The sequence below is a fragment of the Montipora capricornis genome, chromosome 1 (assembly GCF_036669925.1).
Source record: "Montipora capricornis isolate CH-2021 chromosome 1, ASM3666992v2, whole genome shotgun sequence".
Lineage (NCBI taxonomy): Eukaryota > Metazoa > Cnidaria > Anthozoa > Scleractinia > Acroporidae > Montipora > Montipora capricornis.
The window spans coordinates 39405343-39428850 of NC_090883.1; the positions used below are offsets into that span (position 1 = coordinate 39405343).

At 38.9% G+C, this 23508-nt stretch overlaps 2 protein-coding genes across 2 annotated transcripts in view; one reads left to right on the top strand and one right to left on the bottom strand.

Annotated features, from left to right (window-relative positions):
* LOC138043088 (autophagy-related protein 9A-like) lies at window positions 1-16698 on the top strand. The gene is made up of 24 exons (XM_068889211.1): window positions 1-255; window positions 1746-1789; window positions 2301-2365; window positions 3164-3283; window positions 3645-3780; window positions 3898-4000; window positions 4249-4348; window positions 5839-5955; window positions 6093-6110; window positions 6430-6529; window positions 6667-6707; window positions 6844-6906; window positions 9286-9360; window positions 9935-10044; window positions 11799-11839; window positions 11934-12029; window positions 12138-12176; window positions 12901-13080; window positions 13875-13958; window positions 14035-14101; window positions 14588-14661; window positions 15102-15242; window positions 15686-15825; window positions 16186-16698. Exons 1-24 carry the CDS (start codon window positions 138-140, stop codon window positions 16205-16207), a joined length of 2094 nt encoding a protein of 697 aa, XP_068745312.1. The 5' UTR covers window positions 1-137; the 3' UTR covers window positions 16208-16698.
* LOC138043096 (uncharacterized) overlaps window positions 16438-23508 on the bottom strand; it is a 16632-nt gene continuing 9561 nt past the window's right edge. Inside the window, exons 5-6 of the mRNA XM_068889223.1 lie at window positions 22502-22598; window positions 16438-19298 (exon numbers count right to left, since the gene is read on the bottom strand). Coding sequence (XP_068745324.1) covers window positions 19005-19298; window positions 22502-22598 — 391 coding nt within the window. The 3' untranslated portion in view covers window positions 16438-19004. The remainder of the gene's footprint in view (window positions 19299-22501; window positions 22599-23508) is intronic.

Sequence of the window (23508 nt, forward strand, 5' to 3'; positions counted from 1 at the left end):
ACCTTAAAAGGAAACATGTTTGGGTTTTTGAATTGTTCAGTTTACAAGGAATTCATAGAGGTGTCGCTCTGGTTTAACGCTTGAGCGCTGATATATACACTGAAATAACGTAATATTATCGAGGCTTGAAAAAAAAAATGGCTGGATTTCGAACCCAGTATACACGATTGAATTCAAATTCTGATGATCCCGAGGAAGATTTACCTCCGCAGGGCTTTGATATTGGTGCCCGGGGATTCGAAGAAATTGAGAAAGGTAATGTCCTTAGAAAATTCACAGTTGTTGGTTATCGATTACAGAACAATGAAAGTGTAATGGCCAATTTGTTTATAAATTCACTTAGTGCATGGCGGTCTTAATTAATTCGCATGCAAAATTGTTTGTTATGTAGCATTACATTATGTAGAATGATACAACGTAAGCAAGGTTTGACGGATCAGTTTATACCTTTCGATGAGACTTGTAAATTTTCCTCGTCTAATGCCAGACGATTTTGTTCGTGAATGGGGGGCGGCTTCAGGGATGAATGGATTAACCATGCAACAGACATTGACTATGACTAAGTATTAATCAAGACCGCAATAATAATTATTATCATTGACTTTTGTGCACAATGTTGCAGGTGCCAATTCTCGGGGTCTTAAAGGCCGGTTCACGCATGCAATGCAAAGACAAATGCAGTGCAAGTGCAAGGGTGTTCACTTGTCCAATGCATACACAATCTGAGTAAAACATGCTCACATAATTGAGTATCCCAAGATGGTGGACGAAGTAGATGGGTTGGCATTGATGTTCTTTCTCTTTCTTGGTCTTCGGCTGGCTGGCTTACATTTGCATTTGCATTTGCATTGCACCAGTTCACATGTGTGAAATGCAAATGCAAGCGCAAGCAAATGGGAAATTTTCCATTTCTTATGTTGACACTTGCGCTTGTATTACGGTAGGTCACGTGTATGTAATTGCTTGCATTGCATTTGCATTGCATGTGTGAACCAGCCTTAAAAGAACTGAGGGGAAAGTGCTGCTTTTGCAGTTTCATTTGCAAATGGCTGATAAGGACTCATGAAATCCTATGGGAGATCAAAGTACTCACACACCTTTGGCAAAGAATGGGCACCATGTTTCCAGTGTTCTCATTTGACTTACTTTGTCCATCATGGGCAAGCTTGCCACAATGTTTCAAATAGGCAAAACTTAGTCATAAGTCAGAGGGGAATTTGCTGGGTATTAAGAATGTAGATATGTTACTGGTTGCTGAAAACATCTTTTTAGTTTCATATTTACTTCCATAACATTGTTTTTGACAAAAAAAAAATGATGTCACTATCCATTGGATTACTTATTCGTTGGATAGTGATTTATCCGGCGGATAGCACTATCCATCATTTGAACAACTGGGGCCTGGTATTTACAAAGCAGTGATGACATTGACCTGTAGGTTGGCCTCAATAAACCATGACATGATGGTAAAGTACAGTGATGAAATTTGCTTTCTATTTACATTTTGAGAGAGAGGCTGAAGTATTCCTTGATTGAAGAAAAGCAACTAGTTATAGATTGAAGTTTGAGAGCAACTACTACCACACGTCTTTGGTTCTAAGCTCAACACATGCAAAAATCAACGTCCCAAGTGAAATGTGTGGGCTCAGAACAGAGAAACTGTAATCGTACTTGCCCTCTCAAAGTACATTGTAAATCTTAAAAAGTCAAATTATCTTAATTTGAGTTTTCTTTCAATCCTATAGGGCGTTGGAATCACATAGAAAATCTTGACGAGTTCTTTATTCGGATATCCTTTCATGGTCTATGAAATCTTGTTATTACACTAAATCAGTGATTTTTCCAAATTTAAGGGCACATTCTTTTGGGGTATGCTAAATGTTCAGCTTTCTTGTTCTATTGTGACTTATTCTTTTTACCTGTTCCCTTTGGTAATTTTCATAAGTAATGCTAAAACAATCTATTTAAATATTACATTCCTGATAATGGAATGAACAGAATAAGCAGGGTGCATGTATGGTTAAAAAACAGTTGATCTGTTTAGTCTAAACCTAATGGGAGTAAACAGAAATTTCTCCAGATCAGCTTGCTTTAGAAGAATCATCATTTTTCAGCTTGTGTTTCTCTGTATTAGAGAGTTAAACCGTATGCCATAAGTCACACTACTCATGTTGGATGGTGAAATAATTTTACTAGGAATATATTTAATAATTTTTATATGAATGCAGTTTTGTGATGGTAAAGTTTCTTTTGAATATTACAACACGTCTTAACTGTTGAATCCCTTGACTATTTACTAAATATATGAATATCACAGAAATAATGGCTTTGTGTGCATTCTTTTAAATGAGATTTTTGAGCTTATGTATGTACAGTTCTGTATTAGTTGTTTGCTTAATTAGTCATTTCAAGTAATTATGTTAGGTAGTTGGTATGATTGATCAGGGGAAGTGGTGCTTGTTTTAGTTTTGTCCCTTGTGAAATGTTTCTGGAACCTAATGTCCCAGGCAAGTATAGTATAAATGAAAAAAAAAAAGGTTTTTTTCTCTTGGTTTGGGTCCTTTTTCTCAGTCTGATCTGTGATGAAAATCATTATCCCCAATTGCTTTCCTCTTTGTTGTGCTTCACTAATGATCTCAGTTATCGAAGAGACTTCATTTAGTTCTTAAATATTGGAAATATTCATGTTGCCTCTTTGTTTAACAGGAAGCTCTATAAGTTCCATATAACTTTAAGTTAATAATTATTTCAACAGAGTTAACTATTGTAGGGTAATGTGAAGTGCTGTTTTCTAGCCTTGTAAACCATGTGAGCGTTAGCCCTACCAATGGAATTGGGCCCACACAAGGACAGAGAAAAACTCTGACCAGGGTGGGAATTGAACCCATGACCTTCGGGTTAGATCACCACTGCTTTACCAACTGAGTAGCAAGGTCAGACGGGAGCAGGTCATGGGAATTGAAGATGTCAAATTCATGGCAATGAATATGTACAATTACAAGGTAGGGCTAACGCTCACATGCTTTACATGGGTAGAAAACAGCACTTCACATTACCCTACAATAGTTAACTCTGTTGAAATATAAAGTGCCACATGGCCAACGTTTGCAAAAACGTAACCCTTCCTTGTATATGTTGTATATGAAATGTTTTTCTTTTATAGCCAATTTGTGTTTGTGGTACTCTTCACATCCTTCTTGCTTCTCTGTGTGGATTACGACACTTTGTTTAATCACAAGACCCCTACCTTCTCAAATGTTGTGCATTTCCATAAAATACAACAGTAAGTTACATTGAACTTGTGCTTTTATATATTATACTTAAGATCTAAATTGAGTTGAACACTGTTTCAGTTAAGACTGTTTAGTTGCAGTGTAATCACTACAAAAGTTTTGTGTCCCTGTCTCTTCAGTGATAATGAACCAAGGCTACATGTAAGTGTCTGAAATTTTTACTTAATACTGACATTAGAAAGATAATGTTATTGTTTGTCACACAGTTGAAAGTGCATGAAACTGTCTGTACTCTTAATACAAAATTTGTATTAAAAGTACAGACAGTTAAATGCGCTCTAATATTTTTGTCATCATCATTGTTAAGTTGTGCCACTCATTCTCTGTTTCTTTGTTCGTTTTTCATTGCAGTATGGAACCTGCCATTGTTGTATGCCTTGTCATAGCTTTTATATTTTGGCTTATTCGTTTGGCAAGAATTGTGATTCATTTTTTCAAGCTTTTGGAGATTCGAGCCTTTTACAGAAATGCATTGAGAATACCTGAGGTAAATGACATTTAAATGAAAGCAATATTCATTGGTTTATTTTCATGTCATTTTCAATGCGGCATGCTATGAAAATTTCACCTGTTTTAATCTAATAGAAAATTATGCTGTTTGCAGTGTGAACTCAACAACCTACAGTGGCAAGATGTTCAAAAGCGATTGATAGAAGTTCAAAAGATTCATCAGATGTGCGTGCACAAGGAAGAGTTGACAGAACTTGGTACATCAATTGTAACTTGCAAAATGAACCTTATTTCATTTTATATCCACGCAGTGTGTCTGCAGCCATAAAACTGAAGATTTATAAGTATTTTTGCGATGAAATTCACCCACTATTTACTTGTAATATTATGGAGCCTTCCTCACACTAACGCCTTTAAGGTACCCGGACAAGATCATTATAACACTGTAAAAGACAGAATTAAGGATTGCATTGATTTGATAATTTGGTTTCATTTTACTTTGTAGATATCCATCATCGCATTTTGAGATGGAAGAATTACTTGTTGGCAATGCAGAACAAGTCTGTGATCTCTTGTTCCTATAACTTTCCACTGGTGGGAGACAGGTAACAAGTGAAGAAACCTTAAGCAGTAAATGTTTAAATTGCACTAATTGCAAGCAGCATATAGAGGTATAGAATCATATGAGCTTGTTGTTTTTGATTCATACACTTTTTTAAATAATGTGTCAACTTTTGAGAAATGAGGCCTTCTATCTCTGTAAAATGGTACTCTAATTTGGTGTTGCTAAAAATCAATTTTAATTGGCTCATTTGATTTTACAGTTTGTTCTTGGCCTGTTAGCCACAAGCTTTGAACTAATGAGAAAATCATCATCTGTCGGCTGCAGAGCAGGCGACTACAAGCTTCCTCCAACCACAACAGTCCTGTGCCAATTCAGACAGCTTGTCCGGGCCAATCATGTTAAAAATTATGAAGAGAAAAATCCTTTAATAAGGGAACTTTCATTGTTTTTTGACAAGCTTAAAAATGCAAAGATTACATTAATTTCTGTGATATCTAGGCCAACCAACTTGTCTGTTGCCATGACACTGGACGAGCATAGATAAAAGTGAATAAATTACAATAAAATGAACCATTAATGCAGAAATAAATGATATATTATAATTATGAAGGGCAGGTTATAGATGAAATAGAGAAGTGATCCTCACACTTATAATTGGACTCTTATAGACACCTGGAAAATTCAGGTGACTTCAACAGAATTCAGACCCATGACCTCTGCTATGTCGGAGCAATGCTCTTAACCTGCGTAGCAAGCGTTTCCATGGGGCACAGAAGAGAAATGTTGAGAAGCGGGCTTCTTCTACATTTTGACTGAGCAAAAATAGTGGGGTGAGAGCAAAAATGACCAACCCCAATATTCCGAAGAATGCGTTTGCCCACAAATGCTAGGATCTGATTGGCATGGCCTTTTTGAGATGTACATATTGATAACTGTCAATCAATTTTTCGTCTTAGAGGAAAGGAATGATTATCGTTGTTTGCCTTTTGCTTTGAAATAAAGGGATATTTCACTGAAAAAACTATGGAGTGATTTTAGTCACATCCCAGCCTATTCAACATTAAAATATGAGTGAAGTCAAATTTTCTAACCTTGCCACGATATCTTTGATGTTTACAGACAGGCACTCTTAAATATTCCAACATCATCTCACTAGACACTCACTTACGTTAAGGAATACCGTATTTAATAATTTGCAAATCTGCTCTGCATGTTCTGCACTTACAAGTGTATCATTTGCATGGTTTGGCTGGCCCCAAAGCTATCTAGCAATCTGGCAAGCATTAATTTTCCCTCCCTCCTCCCCCCCCCCCCTCACCCCTCACTTAGTTTTTTGCTCAGTCAAATGTTCTCTTGTGTGAAACCCAATGGAAACTCTTGCTACGCAGGCTGCTACTGACTACATGTATGAACTCACTCAGTTGGGAGCAGGTCAAAATTGTCCAGAAAAGTGTGAGGATCATTTCTCTCTTTCAAAATTAACTATTGTTGTGACGAGTCATACTCTGAAATATTTTGTGTTGTGTGCAGAGCATTTTTGACTGAAGGAATGAAGTACAACCTCAAACTTATTCTATTCTGGGGCCCAGGAAGTCCTTTTCAAAATAACTGGAAATTACGCGAAGAGTACAGGAATCCTGCCAACAGGTCAGTATTCTGACATAGCTGAGTTAAATAATTACAATCTTTGTGCTTGAATTTGTATAAGCTGCAATGCAACTGCCCTTATGATACCATGTGTTGATTCCTGTCCAAACCCTAATGCTTGCTCCAATTTCTTGCAGATTTGTTTTGGCAAACAGGTAAACAGCATATAGATATTATGTGATTTTTTTTTTCCATATTTTGTATCCAGTAGGTAGTTCCCCTTGTGTTTTATCTTGACCGTGTGACCTTGTGGTTCTATTAGCCGTCATGCATTAAATACAATAACTATCACTTTTATTATATTATTGTTTATGTGTCTTTCCTTTGTATTACATACCAAAGTGAAATTGTAACCAGTTAAGCGCAATACATGTACCGGTAGTGTTGTCAGTATTGTATTGCATAATTGTATTCAAACAAAGACAAAATGTTATTGGTCACCCTAAATGCATTTGTTTCTTAATCCCATTTTAGACTGTCAAGGCGTATTTTCTGGATTGGAATAGCAAACTTCATTCTTTCACCATTTATTCTTTTGTGGGTCATTTTGTATTCTTTCTTCACCTATGCAGAGGTAAGTCCAATTTGTAGTTTCTGGGAACCATAAAATCATCCAGTTTCAATTTTATCTGAAGGTCATGTGGTACAATGGTAAATCATGCAGCCATTGCTTCCATGTTAATAGGCAGCTTTAATGTTTGCATTTTACAGATGGTAAAAAGAGAGCCTGATTCTTTTGGTGCCCGAAGATGGTAATGCCTGTACACCTTATTAAAATAATCATTTATGGTAACTTTTAAAGACGTGCAGCACTTTTGTAACTTCCTTGGGATTGTCCCTTGACAAAGATGCAGACCTCCTTGGTAATAGCATTCTTGTTCTCAACAGGTCTTGCTATGGGAGGCTGTTTTTTCGCCACTTTAATGAGCTTGACCATGAGCTTGATACCAGGCAAGTGGACAGTCATGTGTAACTTGCTACTCTTCACTCCTGAAGCACCTAAGACCCAGTTGATGAGTAAAATCGTCTGGAATTAGACAGTGTACAATCTGTTAAGTCTCACTTCGAGGAGTCAATGGGTTAAATTCTTCAATTTAGACATTTCCCACGTCAGTGGGTGTGCATTATAGTATTGTCATATCAACCTCATTCCCAGGGTCTCTCTTCTTTATCGTTTAGGACAATGGAGGCAGAGAAAAAAACCAACCTTAAAACCAAGGAATTGTTATATCGTTAGTTCATAATACCAAACTTTAATTACTGCAACCAAGTTTGGCACCATTGCGGAAAAAGAAACACCACAAAAATAAAAAAAGTGAACGAAAGGGCGTTGAGATTTGGCTATAATGATAAACATGCATCCTATCAGCATCACTTGGAAAGGATAAGTCTACCCTCTATGGAATCTCGAAGAATTCAAGACATCAAGTGAAGCTGTGATCCTCGCAGTTATGAACGCAATTTCTGCAATTTGGTAAACAAGCCTGAAAAATTCAGGACTTCAAAGGGACTTCAACGCGATAACGGTGTGACGCTCTAACCAACTGAGCTATGAAGCCACTGACGTTGATTTCATATCCGCAGTACATATATGGTCCATTTCATATATCATTTCACCGGTTGATTCATTTTTCGCAGGAACATTGGAACCCACAAATTATCAGCCTCCAACGTCAGAGGGTTCATAGCTCAGTTGGCTAGAGCATTGCACCAAATTTTTCAGGCTTCTTTACGCGATTGCAGAAATTGCGTTCATAACTGTGAGGATCATAGCTTCACTTGATTTCATATCCGCAGTTCATATACATGTATGATCCATTTCATGTATCATTTCATCGTTGATTCATTCCTCATGGGAACATTTGAACCCACAAATGATCAGCTCCCAATGCCAGTGGCTTCATAGCTCAGTTGGTTTGAGCGTCGCACCGGTATCGCGAGGTCACAGGTTCAAACCCCTTTAAAGTCCTGAATTTTTCAGGCTTCCTTTACGCAATTGCAGAAATTGCATTCTTAACTGCGAGGATCATAGCTTCACTTGATTTCATATATGATCCATTTCATGTATCATTTCATCGTTAATTCAAGACATGTTATTGACAATACATAATAGCATATCGAACAAAGCACTGCGGCAGTAATATTGTAATGATAGTTTTAAATAGTTTAAATCAGTGTTTAATTCATGATTTTACCTTGGTGAATGGTGATATTAGCGTTTTTTAGTTGTTAGGTTTTCATTAGTTATTTGGTGCATATCCACATTAAATAAAGTATATATCAATATGTTAGACCTGTTATGTTATGTTGAGAGAGACCCTGGGAGGTTGGTGTCATACAGGTTTAAAACTGTCTATTTATGGAGGTAACCTCAGATCGACTTCTAACCATAGCTTAGGGTCAAGATAAATGTAAATTATCGTGGCAGATGGAACTTCCAGAGGTGAAATGTCCCAAATGTAAATCATTACGGACCCTTATAATTGGTGTTTTGATGTGGTGTTGATACTCAGGGGCCGTGATGCACTAATGATGCAGGCGCAACATATGAAAACCCATTACAGTGGAACCCCGCTATAACGAAGACCCCGTTCTAACGAACAACATCTGAAAGCCTGGCAGAAGTACAATAAAATATGTAGAAACGAATCCCGCTGTAACGAATAGAGTTTGATGGTCCTAACGCACAATTTACCCCACTATAACGAATATTTTGTCCAGTCGCTCGCAGCAGTCAGTAAAAACGACAGATTTGAGTAGAAATCACAGCTTGCTTTATTCCGGTTTTGAGAAATATGTGTACTGTACTATTGCAGTGCCAGCCTGACACGTTACTTCTAAATTTTAAAGATAATTTGATGTATTGATTGTCAGCACGTTACACTTACAGTTTACATTATCAAATGAACAACAATATTGTTTTTCGACGTACAATATTGAATTGTTATTTATTAAATTACCCCGCTATAACGAACATTTTTGCTATTAACCAGATAATTCGTTATAACGGGGTCTTCGCTATAGCAAAGACCCCGCTGTAACAAACTATTTTTTCGGTACTGTAGCACTTCGTTATAGGGGGGTTCCACTAAGTAACATTCGTTATAGCAAAAGACACTGATTAATGCGTATGTTGCTTATGCTCATGCTTGTGTGGTTAGTCAAACTAGCCTTACCTTTTGGCAGTGAATTTGCTCTTTGTTCTGTGTTTCACAAATTTTAGCTTGGTAAAGGTCTCATATTCTTGGTAAAGAATTTCTGGTAGGTGAGAAATTGTCCCCTCTTTTCTTAGTGCCCAAGTGATTTGAGTCTTTTTTATCTTGCTTGTAGGTTAAGTAAAGCATATGAGCCCGCTTCAAAATACATGAATCTCTTTGTTTCTCCTTTTTTTGCTATCATTGCCAAGTAAGTATTACATTCAATGATATTCAACAAATTTAAACTCAATTTTGGGTTGTCTTTCACAAAGTATCACAATTTGAAAGAATGCGATGGGATGCAAGGGTGAGCCTGCACAGCCAACAACCTCTCGGGATCATGAGATCAGCCTCTTCCATTTATTCTCGTCAACTCATCATGAGGGTCATGAGCTCTCTTTTGTCCCCTATGTGAATCAATTTCTCTCTCATAGTACCGTCATGTGTCGCGCTGACTTGTTGCAAGCTGTGGAAGACAATAATAATAATAATAATAATAATAATAATAATAATTATTATTATTATTATTATTATTATTATTATTATATTGCAGGGCTTCCCAATTTCCACCCTTCTCCTCCACAACGTTGCTTTATCTTGAGGCATTCTTGCTTAGACATCATAATTACAGAGATGGGCCTTCCAAGAGAAGAACCAAACATGGATGTTTTGAAATTTTAAACGAAGGATAAACTTTTTAACCACAACTAAACAAATTCTTCAATTAAAAATGTGCAAGTTGAAGATGAGTCAATTTCTGTACACGTGTAATTTTTTGGCAGGAACTTAGCATTTTTTGCGGGTGCCCTCTTTGCCGTTCTTACAGTCTTCACCCTTTTAGACAAAGATGTTTTACTAGCTGAACACGTGCTCACTGTGATAGCAGTTTTAGGTAAGTCGTCTCAGCTTTGTTGGTTTGTCCTCTTTGAACGTATCGCACACATAGTGCATTTGCAGACATTTACACGTGCTCTTGGCTTGATAAGAAAGTTATTAGACGAGTGGTAGCTTAGTTGTGGAAAAAGCGGACGAGAATTTAATGACATGGCATCATTTGGAGACACTTTGAAGGAAACAAGGACTCGTGGTGACCATTGTCAATAGTGCTGTACACGGACATTACCACTTACTGGGTTTTTTTTCAGTGACAATAACATGGGACTTTGTTGCGGTGAAAGTTTGGAGAGACCACTAGGCACCTTAAAGTATTCGTTGTAATTATAACTCAGTACTGTTGGTGGGGGACGTTTTAGGGCAACTAAATTTCAACTTTTTGGGAGCAGAAGTCTAACTAATCTCGTTGACTTATCAACAAATGGTACTCCACATTTATCGCCCATGACTTTGTGCTTGATAAATACTAAGTCTGCAGAGTTTCTTGATTTTTGTTATCACTCTAAAGCTGACCTAGTCGCATTGGCAGAAACTTGGTCGACCGATGATGACGTTGCGGCAAGACTGGAAATAAATCCTTCTGGCTATACGCCACGGGAGCAGAGGAGGTGGATTTGCTCTCCTCTACAGAGAAAACTTGACTTTGAAAACGGTCATTAGCAAAGAAGAAGTGTCCTTCAAGTTCATTGAAACGGTTTAACACTTGGCGCTTCAATTCCGCGAGGCTTGTGATCGTCTATCGCCCTCCATACTCCACCTCCCCACCCAGTTATTAATTGCCAGAACCTTTTTTGCTGAATTCACATCTTACTTGGAAAGCATAAAACTCTCGACTGAGCCTTTGCTGATCATTGGCAATTTCAGTAAAACGTGGCCAACTCTGACCCCGGCGGGTACTCCTATATAAAAAGAACGGGGGTGCTCGTTGGAAATATTGGAAAGAACCACTAATAGGTACCAAGATCCTGTCTTGTGGGCCTGGCATGAAATTTTCTTCACCCCTAAAAGGTACCAAATTTTAATTTGACAAAATTAAATTAAGTAAATTGTCAAATGTCTCCTGTCATAGCTTTTAGGCTCAATACCCTAAAAGGTACCGCTAAAGCTCTGCTGTGGACCTTTTGAGGCTGAACATCCTAAGAGATACCAAAAACGACGAGCACCCCTGCCCTTTTTATATGGGAGTCCTTCCCCCCACCCAAAACCTACACTCAAAGTAAACAGTCTTTGAATAAAAATCAAAGCTCAAATTTTTTTCCAGGCAGGTGTTAAGCAAACACACTTTCAAAATCTGAAGGAAAAAAGTGGTGATTTTTTATCATAGTATCACGTAAAGGTGACTGAAGCAGTTTCACCACTTTTAAGAGACCTTATTATATTTACTATACTATATCATGTAATAACAATGTTATGGTACCATATGAAACACCAATTATCGCTTAACAAAATGCGCCCATTATTATGACGTAATAGGTTACAATGGCAACATGAACGGTCTCCAAATATTTTGTCTTTACTTGCTTCTATCTCAAAAATGAACTCGGTGGCCCCCATTTTTTATTGTAGAATAGTAATTAGCAATCTGTGGTAGAACTATCGGCAAACTTTTAAAAAATTCATGGAAGCCAATTGAGACCTACCTTAAATTCTCTCCACCTTGGTGGTGGTGTAGCTTAGCGATATCAGTGCCCGACGCAAACCCAATTGAATAACAGTTATTTGTAATGGTTAACTGCTTGATCTGTCTTTCAGGTTTGATAATAAGAGCGTGTTACATATTCATACCCGACGAGGTTTGTACTTTCATGATCCTTGTTTCTACAATGTTGATTGCCTACCGGAAGCTTCTTTGTATTGATTTTCTCTCTACTTTCTTTCTTGTTTTAGAATACAGTGTGGGATCCTGAGCAACTGTTAAAACAGATTGTATCACATACCCATTACATTCCAGATGCTTGGAAAGGAAAAGCTCATACTAAAGAGGTTTTACTTTTGTGGCTTGGTGTTGTTGCGAGTACAACATTCTGTAGAGGGATGGTATTCCAAGACAGCCCTTCCGGTTGATCAATGTTTTCTCTTGCTTTCTTTCAGGTGCGAAAAAAGTTTTCCCAAGTCTTTCAGTACAAAGCGGTGAGTCGATAAAGGACTAACAACTTGCACTCGTTTGTATTTCAAAGCTTGAAGTATGTTGAACAGTGTACACGGAAAGGATCATTTTGAAACACGAAATTGTTAGTTGGCTATCTACGAAGCGTACTAAATTGGAATTCGGTACCCCTGGAGGTCAGCGCTCGATTTGAACCCAGTATCTCCTCCTTGATTACTGGACCACATCGCATTCTGTGGTTAGCATTACAAAGCATGAAGATTCAGAGCCAACAGAAGAGGAACTAACGCTAGAAACGTCAGGTCTCAAATTCTTGTTACGGTGGTTAAGTTACATTTGTCAATTCGTTTGGTAAAACAAAGTTTTGCGAATTAAAGCGGGGAATGGGGAACTTATGTATGTCGGGGAATTGCACGCCGCCATTGCCTCAAAATTAATGACAATTTATATATATTTAAAATAGAGGATAAACGCCTAGTTAAAGTGGTGTATTTTTCAGCTTGCATAAACTTCATGTAGCTCATGTGCCACTATCTTATTTTACCGGCCATATTCTACAAAGCGGTCCGATTGAGTGTTTTCTGTAGTTTACCTCTCGATTCGATTATGTCGTTTTTTTCGTTGCACTCTGTAAGAAACGTTTGAACAAGTTGCACAGTTCAGTTTATGACCAGAGATGAGCAGGGCGTAAAAACTCGATTAGTGAGAGGTATTGAAAAATAATTTTGCTTTCTTGCATGTTTCCAGGAGTACGTTATTCAAGAATTGGTCAGCCCTGTTATCACGCCATTCCTGTTGTGTTTTAATTTGCGTTACAAAGCTATAGAAATCGTGGACTTTTTTAGAAACTTCACTGTTGATGTTGTTGGCGTCGGTGATGTTTGTTCGTTTGCGCAGATGGACGTTAAAAGACACGGCAATCCAGAGGTATGTGTATTTCGCAGCCAGAATAAATCAAGGTCTGCACCATCTCTATTAGATTAGTTAGTTCCATATGAGTGAGCAATTCTGCAATCAACACTTGAAAGAAGCTTTCACGAAACTCTCAGAACCGTTCATTTATGCCATCGTAATAAAATGAATTTAGTTTCTCAATGCATGTTCTATAAAAAGTGGTGGAGCCTTAGGAGGCAGTGTGGCCAAGTGGTTACGGCGCTTGCCTTGGGATCCGGGTTCAAGACACGTTCTGACCACAATTTGTTCCTGGTAGTCCCTGGTTCAACTTCTCAGCTGCGCTTTTAAATAGCCAACTGGTTTGCCTCCGGCCAGCTGGGATTGTTAACAGTTGTTGTTGGATTAGGGTTAGGGTTCGTCGTGCTTGTGTTTCATTAGGGAGCTTAAGCATGCGCGTTTTTGAGACGCGGACGGCAACCGGAAGAGAACATTTCGAGTGCCAGGACAGTGGTGTCTCCTAGAATTTTATACTAACCATCTCTAATGGAGAAAAGATACTTAGCAATGTGAATGTGGTTGTGTGAAGGCAAGTTTAAAACAACTCACTTCCGGTCGACGTCCGCGTCTCAATTGGCTCTAAAAAGCTCCTACGGGGAGTGGTCAATTACGTATGTATGTATTTATTGGTTCTCGCACTTTCAACAGAAGTTTGCTAAAGTCCAGCCAAAGAACGTCGAAAAAGAAGTGTGCGCAGTTACCGACTGTCGCTGCTTTTTTTTCGCGCTGGTTAACAGAATGTTAAAATCATCATGTTTCTCAACTTTTAGTGGCTAAGTGAGGGCCTGACAGAAGCAACGCAGTATGAACAAGCAGAACATGGAAAAACAGAACTTTCCCTTGTTAATTTTTCTGTAAGTATATGTTATGTGAGGTTATGCCAAAAGTGGTCCATGAACCATCGAAAATCAAGTGGCTTTTATTTTTAAGATCCGAAATCCTACATGGAAACCATCAGATAGAGGCGCTCAGTTCATCAGCACCATCAAGGAAAATGGTAAGTAGTGCCGGGCTAGACAAATCATCTGTATAACAAAAATTGTTTAGTATAAATGAAGGAGACTTTTGATCCGTCCCAGATGACTTGGGCGGACATTTTTAGTAAGTGCCGGCGTTATGCAGTTATTGAGTCGGCCGGATACGATGAGGTTGTATCCGTACGGTACTTATGCACCTTTGCAAGACAGTTGAGTTGATCCGCCATCTTGTGTTGAACATTTCGTTGATCAGTCTTCCCAGTACCTTATCGTAACTCGAGCACAGGAACCTAATGTTCATGGGTTCCTGGCGTGCAATTATTCTTTTTGAAAAAAAATGTGACAAGTAGATAGGTCATCCTTTCAGACGAATTTCTTGCGTTCGCCAGGACAGCTATACTCCCGCTATGTGCAAAAGGTAATCTCGGACTAAGTCACCCAAACACGACAAAATGCATATTTTAAAATAGCATATCCAATCCTTACTGATATTTTTCTCATTTTAGCGATCCAAGAAGGCGTTAACCTAAGCGCCGCAGTGTCCCAAGAACATTCCCTTCCTGACTATAGGAGTGGCAGCGTAAGTAGGCAGGGACAGCTCAGGGATCAAGATTAACATTGATAACAATCTTTGATCTGTTATTAGGAAGCTTTCAATCACGCAAGTTGGTTTTCAGAAAGCTCCTAAGGAGCACAGCTCCTCAGCCAGATGTCATTAGCTGGGAGTTGATTTTGATGAGGGAGGAAAACTGGAGCACCCGGAGGAAAAAACCTCTTTCGTCAGGTTGATCCGTACGGCTGCTGAAATGTCGCAAAATTCGATAAAGTATATTTTATCGACTAGAACTCATCCCACATACAATTGCACTGGTCGGGGAGGCGCAGTTGATGACCACTATGCCATCCTGACTCTCTAGCTTAGACTCAAAGATAGTTTTGTATTGTGACTTATTTCAGTAAGAACTTGCTTGTCTATGAAGCGCATTTTGTGTTCACCTCTTTTTCTTTATTACATGACAGTTTCAGGGCTTGCCCTATATGAATCCCATGAGCTTCAGCGATCCATCGCTTGCTTCGTTGGGTAGTACCACGGTGGCACCACACCAGCAGGTTCAATTGCGAGAAATTCAGATGAACTCAAGTATGATGTACTTGCATGAGGTGTGTAGATATTGAAGTCGGTAATGTTTAGGTTCCCGTTAGTTCAGGCATATTTATTCTATTTATCGCAGTCCTGTAGTAATGTGGAACCATACACCAAAACCATTTCAAAGTTTCTTCCAGTTTTGATTCCTATTTATTTTCATTTTCTTCAAATTAGCCCCCTTTTCGGCAAGATTTGAATTCTGAGCTTATAGACAAGAGGAGCTAATTCGAAAGCATAGAATAATGTGGACCTATTAATGCGGGTAAATATTTTAAAGGTGGGTCTTTATTACATCTCACGCAGTCAAACGATCAACTGCCAGGTTTTTTCGGCCGAGTGTTGTGGCGGCGTTCGTTGAGTGCCTGTTGGGGTAAAAGGTCGACCTAGAAGAATGCTGATGCGACGACCTAATGAGGCCGGATAAAAAAGGAAAAATAAATCTTGAGTTCTATTTCAGCTGCGAGATCGTCAGGTTGAACAGTCAGTGTCACCTCAAGGAGCCAGTTTAGTTACAACTTCGGCGGCTATGTTACATCAGCAACCATCGACATCAGTGGCGTCTGATGAAGAACATAGGAGTGAAGCAAAAGTGCTTAGGTAATCCAACTTCACTATGCAAAGCCTGGCTTACTAATGGGGAGGGGGAACAAACTCCTCATTAAAATACACGTGTGGAAAGCGCTCAAATTCCCACTCATTCGGCTCCACTTAGCGTTTCCATGAGCCTTGTTGGTTGTCTCGCGCTCAGTGAACAAGAGCAATTTTTGAAGGACCAAATCTGTCGTTGAAAACATTTACAAGGAGCAGTCTATGCCCTTTCCTGGGGGGGGGGGGGGGGAAAGGGTTTCAGGAAGCGGGCCCTACCCAAATTTTCTGGAAGTACCCCTCCCCCTTCCAACTCGGGCCATTTCCCACTCTTCTATTCTGTAATTTATCTTGTGTGTTCCGGTTTTTCAGGGACCCTGGCGGAATTGTCTGACAGCGGAGGGGCAAATGCTACCAATTCACTCAACAATTCTCGATTTTAACTTGAAAGCGACCAAGTGAGCACATATACGTGCTTTGAATCCCGTGATGAAACTAATGAAAATCAATCAGCCTCTGGCTTTTTTAATCTACGCATAGCTACCAGTCTTTGATCAGTTATACCCCTATTCAATATGGATCTGATCAATACAACTGAAACGCGGGCAGTTTCAAAGACATCGATCATTATAAAAGGCATCTTTATTCATTTCTTTGCTAGTTTGTTACAAAATGATGATGAATCTGAAAGATAATGTACAGCCTTGAAGCAGACGATTTAATAATGTAAAGTTTGTTGTATTCTAATATTTGGGAGGCTAAAGTTATACGAGATGCATATATTTAGATCGAAGAAAATTTTTCTTGCACTTGTAGGGTTTGTATTTGTATCATTGGACGAAGTAGGGACCGGTTGACAAAAAATAAAGTGTTTCATTTTCCAAACGAGTGTTTCTTCTCTGGTTCCTTTCATTTCCAACAGAGAATTCCGAAGAACTTCCTGGTCACCAAGCACTCTACTCTCGACCTGACGCTCTCCTTTTTCCGGGTGATGTAGCAGCTCTCGTAACGTATAAAGTGATTGGCTCGCAACAAAATACTAAATTGCAACAATGACGTGGACTTAAAAGCAATAGTAGCTGGTTATGAGAACTGCTACACTACTGCCTTTTCCTCCCTTGTCTCTGAGATAACGCTTGTCTCTGGTGCACGCTGGCCAAAGCATGCATCAAGAATAGCGTAATAATATTAATGTATTATTTTTACCTTTTGTCTCAAAATGGTCGCACTTGTGGTGTGCATTGCGACATTTCGACTGATTGCAGCCAGTCTTTTTCAGGCAATGAGGTGGACTGTTATGAAGCAAGGTGCTCTGCCAATCACAGCAGAGTAACTTGCTTTAAACGCGTAACCAGTAGACCCCATAGCCTGATGATGACTGGTTGTAAGCAGTTGAAACGTCGCGATCCACACCACAAGTGACAACATCATGAGACAAGCCATATTACTTCATCAAGGTGAACAAGTGATACCTATTTCACGAAGGAAAAACATATCTATCTCCCAGTGATAGTGTTTACTTAACACAATCGGGATCAACAGTTGAACAGGGTAAAAAACGTTGCGTGTTTCCATAAGTGTTCTAAACACGACATAACAATTCCGAAACCTCAGTGGTATGTCCACGAAATAGACTCAGGATAGTATCTTTTTCCTTCTCCCGAATGAAGAAATTCCTCCGACGGAGAGTGTCACTACTGCTTTAGGTGATTCCTCAGTATTGCACTGCGCATCCTGTACTGCGCAAATGGTATGTCAATGTTTATAAATTGGATCAAATTTGCAACATTGTAAATATGGCGTAAGTCGATCATACGCGATGAAACAATTCTCAAAACACGTGAGAGAACTGGTGAATGACCCACAACTCTTTGCGAATAAGAGGGCGCATTCCGAGAACATCGGGAATTTTGTTGTTCGTTCTACGATAATCGAGATAGACAGGTACGATGGTAGTTCACTCTTAAACGAGCACGGTGACCTATATTTTTTGTTGCATAATTTTGGTGTACGAATTATCCCCTTGGAATAATAAAAAATTTCAAAAAATTTATCGGAAGGAAAACGTACATAAAGCCCTTTACCCAGGAATGCAAATTATGATCGTGAAAACGACTCGAGAAACGTTTTAAGTCGACGTCGTTTTTAAGTTGAGTGATTTTCACTATATAAGACAGTGTTCCATATGCTCGAGACTTTCTAACTATCAGGTGTTTTTTGAAGTGTTATTATGAAAACCCTCTCGTTTAGCTACCGCAAATATGGACCCTGAGCCGATGAAATAACGCGCGTGATTAGTATCAGTCCAGGGATTAATGGCGTAAGACTGGCCCACTATATCTCTTAAGCAAGCACGGTGACTTACGTTGTTGTAGTTCTTAAAACGGGGGTTAGTAGGGAACATTCAGGGAAAGTTTCAAGAAAATCGTTGGACAATTTTTTTTTTCCTGAGGAATCACCTTGAACATGTCAACACTGGAGTAAACGGTGTAGTTTTCTGAACGACATTTCGTGTGTGGAGTGCAACTGTTTTAACTGGTATGAATCGATCGCTTTATGACGTTCAGGAGCCTCATGACTTCATGAACTGATTTTGCTGGTGGCCAGGGCCACAACGTTTGGAACATCCTGCTCTATATGATACTTCATCACGTATGCGGATTTAAAAGTATGTTTCGTAAAATATCAGCTCTGTTGATAAAGTCTCCGTAAACAAATTGCCAGATATATTCACTGGTTTCTTTTGATTACTTTTTAACTAAGCTTTTCTTTTTATCCCGTGAAATGCATCCGACTATCTGCAAAAAAGCGTACGCTAAAATACCATCATATTGACCTTGCGGGAAAATACGGCACATTAAATAAAATGAAAACTGCAAAGAAAGGAGGAACATATTTCCTAAATATTTAAGAGTTGAAACGTTTTAGTGCGAGACATGCGAGAGTTTTAGATGTACTGAACTGCTACAGTAGCAGCTTGACCCCTGCACGCGTTCTTTCGTTTTGTATAAAATAAACTATCTGTGCTCTTAATTCCCTTTAAAAGCGGGCTACATTATAAAGTCCTCCCCGCTAAAAACCTTCCAGTATTTGGAAGTATTGTGGTAAGAGTATCGAATCCTTTTGAAAAGGTAGTATATGCCCACCATGCCCGCTCCTAACAACTCTAAATCAATTTAGAACGAACCTAACTAAAGCGATACCAGCCCTGTGCGTTCATCATCGTCATCATCAATTTCAACATCAAAATAATATTCATCTTCCAACATCTTGAGTCTGGAGTAGCCGTAGTCTTCGAACCGAACATTTGCTTTTTTCTTGACTCGGTGGTAGAAATAGTTGCCGACAATGATAACCATGCCCAGACAAATAACAGTTGCTAAACAGATCCCTACTATCTTTTTTCCTGTCAATGAACTGTCTGCAGAGACTGTAGAAGCTGCTGGGGAGCTGAGACTCCGGTTTTGTATTGATGGGCATTGAATCTGTTAATCAGAAAACAATGTTTTGTAAAAAGCTTGACGATTATCTCAACGACAACTTTCAGTTCTTGTGCAACAAGAGCCTAGGGGTAGCCTACACTTTGTGCAGAGGATTTTTAACTGATTTCCTTTTAACTTACAGTATTTCAGTGTTTTTTTATGTTACAATATCTTCCTCAATACCCAGTTCCATTCCGTAGTGAGAAGTACAAAGTCCACATTCCGTAACCCAAACATAGGGTTAAGTGCAATCATAGAATACTTGTTGTTAATGGCATTGATTCCAATCAAAACTAGTAAAGGGATGCTTTTATTACAAGTTTCTACAATGGTATTTTAAAATATTTAATACTTTTTCTTAACAATACAGGGAGAATATTAGCCCGGTGAGATGTGTTACCGAGTCATGCGATAACCGGATAATGATATCGCGTGAAACGAAAACATGAAATCAAGTTTCCGGTCTCTCACACGGTTCTCCAATTAATATTTCCCCCCCTAGTCTGTCACGTAGCCTTGCGTGGTCTAGTGGTAATCACGAGCGCCTCTGTATGAGGAGATACCGAGTTCGCGGATCTTCTCTGAAAGTCTCTCTATCATGCCGAATAGTCCCAAACAAACTGTAATACGCACGCACAGGAAAATGGCGAACCGCAAAAAGGATAGTCTGAGCCGAATCCTAGGCATTCTCGTCCCCAGAGGCCGCGATTCTCTCGGTCAGCGCCAAGCATAACGACCAATGGGTTCCAGCTCGTCTGCGCAATCTCAGCGGACGTCCTGGTTTTGTCACAAGCCAGAGGGAGCCAGAGGTCGTTATTCCTCGAACTGAACGAAAGAAGCGCGGCCTCTGGGTCGCAGAATGAATCCTAGGGAATCAAACAGCAGAACGAGCCTCAAACTTCCGGATAGCACTATCTACTTTTCAAACAACGGAGGCACGATGAGGAATGACTGAATGCTCCTTTTTGGCAAAGACTAAAACAAGCTTTTGCTACCCTTTTCTATCCAGTAATAGCTTTTACTTAAAAAGTGGATTACGTAATATAGCTTTCACTAAAGAGACGCATTTTTTTCGATCAGGATCTGAACAAACTCGTAAAACATAAGAGTGCCTTTAACAACAGTCAAAACTATGACCTTCCAGTTTCTTAGTTTAGAAGCACAACCTTCAAGTCTTCAGGAAGGGACTGGTGGCAGCTCAGCCATTAAAATAGTCAATACATCTCACTAATTTATTGCGGTAAACATTTACCATTTTGTGAATCTGAAAGACGTTCTCTGGTTAAAAATGGTTAAAAATTATAAGCTTTCGGCTATCTATCTATAGCCTTTAACGAATGAAATATAAGAAGCACGAATCAAAATATATACGAAAAGGGGTGTAAAAATTCAATGCGGGTGAGAACTAAAATATGAATAAGAATGATCTAGAAAAAATTACAATAAAATAGAGTATTGTCTCGGTAACGGTTTAGAATTATTGTCCGCGTTAACAGTTTTAGCGGTATGCCAGGATTCCAAGGTTTTTCTAACACGGTAGTTGCCTTTGTCAATCACGCATGCATTATTAAAGTCAATAGAGTGGTCATTCTTCCATGCATGGCTGGCAATGTTTGACCCTTTCGCGAAATTTTTTAGGTTTCTTTGATGTTCTTTTTTCCGCGTTAAAAAGCATCTTCCAGTTTCGCCAATGTAACTCCACGGACAGTCCGAGCACGGAATTTTGTAAACAACATTGCATTGTTGGTCCAAGGGCTGTCTTGTTTTTGGGGATGGGAATTCTTGCTGAAGGGTTTTAAGTGGTTTGGTGACGACTCGAATTTCATGTTTGCGTAATAATCTCATGAGGGGCTCTGTCAAGCCGCTAATATATGGAAGGCACGCAAATCCATGGGGTGTATTCTGTGGGTCAACCCAACTAAAGAACATTGCTACTAATTCTTCTGGTGATGGAACAGTTGGTGATGGTGGCTTCTTTCTATTTTTGGAAATATAAGAGATGACTGAGGACGGGTAGCCATTGGCTTTTAGTGCATCTGTGACATAGTTGGTCTCGCGTGATTTTCCTTCGTTAGTGCTTGGGAGATTAGACGCACGGAATAACAATACTCTATTTTATTGTAATTTTTTCTAGATCATTCTTATTCATATTTTAGTTCTCACCCGCATTGAATTTTTACACCCCTTTTCGTATATATTTTGATTCGTGCTTCTTATATTTCATTCGTTAAAGGCTATAGATAGATAGCCGAAAGCTTATAATTTTTAACCAATTTTTAACCAGAGAACGTCTTTCAGATTCACAACATGTCTCATCCTGGTTACGGTGCAATTTTTAAAATAAATTTACCATTTTGTTTACTGCAAAAGCTTTCTTTGGATATCTTGATACCTTCTTAATTTGTTTGTTAGTACGTCTATTGAATAAAAAATGGGGTTGTTTTTGTTTTCTTGGTTTTTTTTTTTGTACCCTGTTGATGCAACCACTTTGTCGACCCTGAAAACCTTTAGTACTGCCCAAACCGCTTATTTTTTTCACCGTAACTTAGCATTTCTTTTAAATATATACAGCGAGTGTCGTATGTCCAAAAAAATTCCCTCATAGTGCATCCACGCGTTCTAGCGGGCCTTTGATTTTTGGCCAATCCAGTTAGGTCCTGGTAACTAATGACGTCAAAGAAGTCAAGCGGAATGTAAATCCATTCTGAATCGTCAGAACATTCACGGCATCCGAAGGTAACTATCGTCCGACGTTTCTATAAAGACTTAACAAAAAGTTAAAAACAACTCTCAAGATTTCTATTCTTACACTTTTTCACATTTCTTCCTGAAGAGATGCGATCAAGTTACTTCTTTGACGTCAGTAGTTACCAGGGCCCAACTGGCTCGGCCAAAAGTTTTTGGGTATAAATCAAAGGCCCGCTAAAACGCGTGGCTACACTATGGGGGAAATTTTTTTGAAGTACTACACTCCAGACACTATAGATATTTAAACGAAAGTTAAAAAACGGGGGAAAAATAAGCGTCCTGTGGACTTAAATTATACTCACCTGCCTCAAGAAAATGATCACAAGTCTTTTAATTTATCTTAGGGCTTAGCTTCTACTTCACCTAAGGGCCTAATCAGCCCTTCCCATTTCCTGGGGTAGATAAATTTGTATGTATGTTTGTATGTTTCACCCGCAATACAAGAACATGCAACCCACCTTTTGTTCCTGTGTACAAGCTGGAGGTCTTGTTATATTACATTTGGAGTAACTATCCTTTACAAGGACACCAAAGCCGTCTCTCTGTGGTTGAATACTGTATGGAAAGAATCAATCAACTCTACTTTAAAAGTATTTAGGGGACAATGTAAAACCCTTTTTTCTTTGGTATATCTGAATAATATTATTTCTCCCAAGCAACTGGCTTACCCTAACCCTAAGCTTCATCTTACTGAAAAGTTAGGGATAGCAAACAACTTGAATCAACATGATCAAGCTAGCAAACAAAAATTTGCTTGTTTGGCAAGAGAATCTTCTCATTTATCAGAAAAGTAACGAGCTCTTGTTGGTAGGTTTGGCATTTTTTGATGTGTGCTAAATGCAGAGATGAAGATCGGAACAAACGAATGGTCTCCACACAGAGTTCCCAAAGTTTGAGAACGAGAAAGAATTTGTCACTGTAGAAGAAAAAAGAAAACTATGGGCAATGAATAAGGTGAGATCAGCTAAGTCAATTTTGTAAACAGTGCAATTCTACAATGAAAAACATTCCTTACATTTTTGAAGCGGAAATCGCAGAAAACGAGTAGAATAGTTTTGAGCTTGGACTGAATTTTGTCAACTTTGGCTTCAAGACAGTTGAAGGAGTCACTTAAAGTTAAATATTTGTCATGATGAGGGTGTAAAGCACGAGCCTTGAGTTGGAAATATATCATTTGGGGGGGGGGGGGGGGGCATATAATGGAATTCTTCAGAAAGAATGGTAATACGGTACATGTGCTGAATCTAATGCAGAAAAATCTACTGTTTTCGCTCATTTGCATTATATTCGGCTCATGTAAAATGCGACGTTTAAAACGGCCTAAGGTATCTAAGGCTAAATTCGCTTTTGAAAAGATTCCAATTTGCAGTGGTTGCTATAAGTACATACAGCCGACAATAGGCCCGGTCACAAATATCTGGATATTTTTTGAGATATTTAGAAGATTTTGAGATTTTCAGAAAAT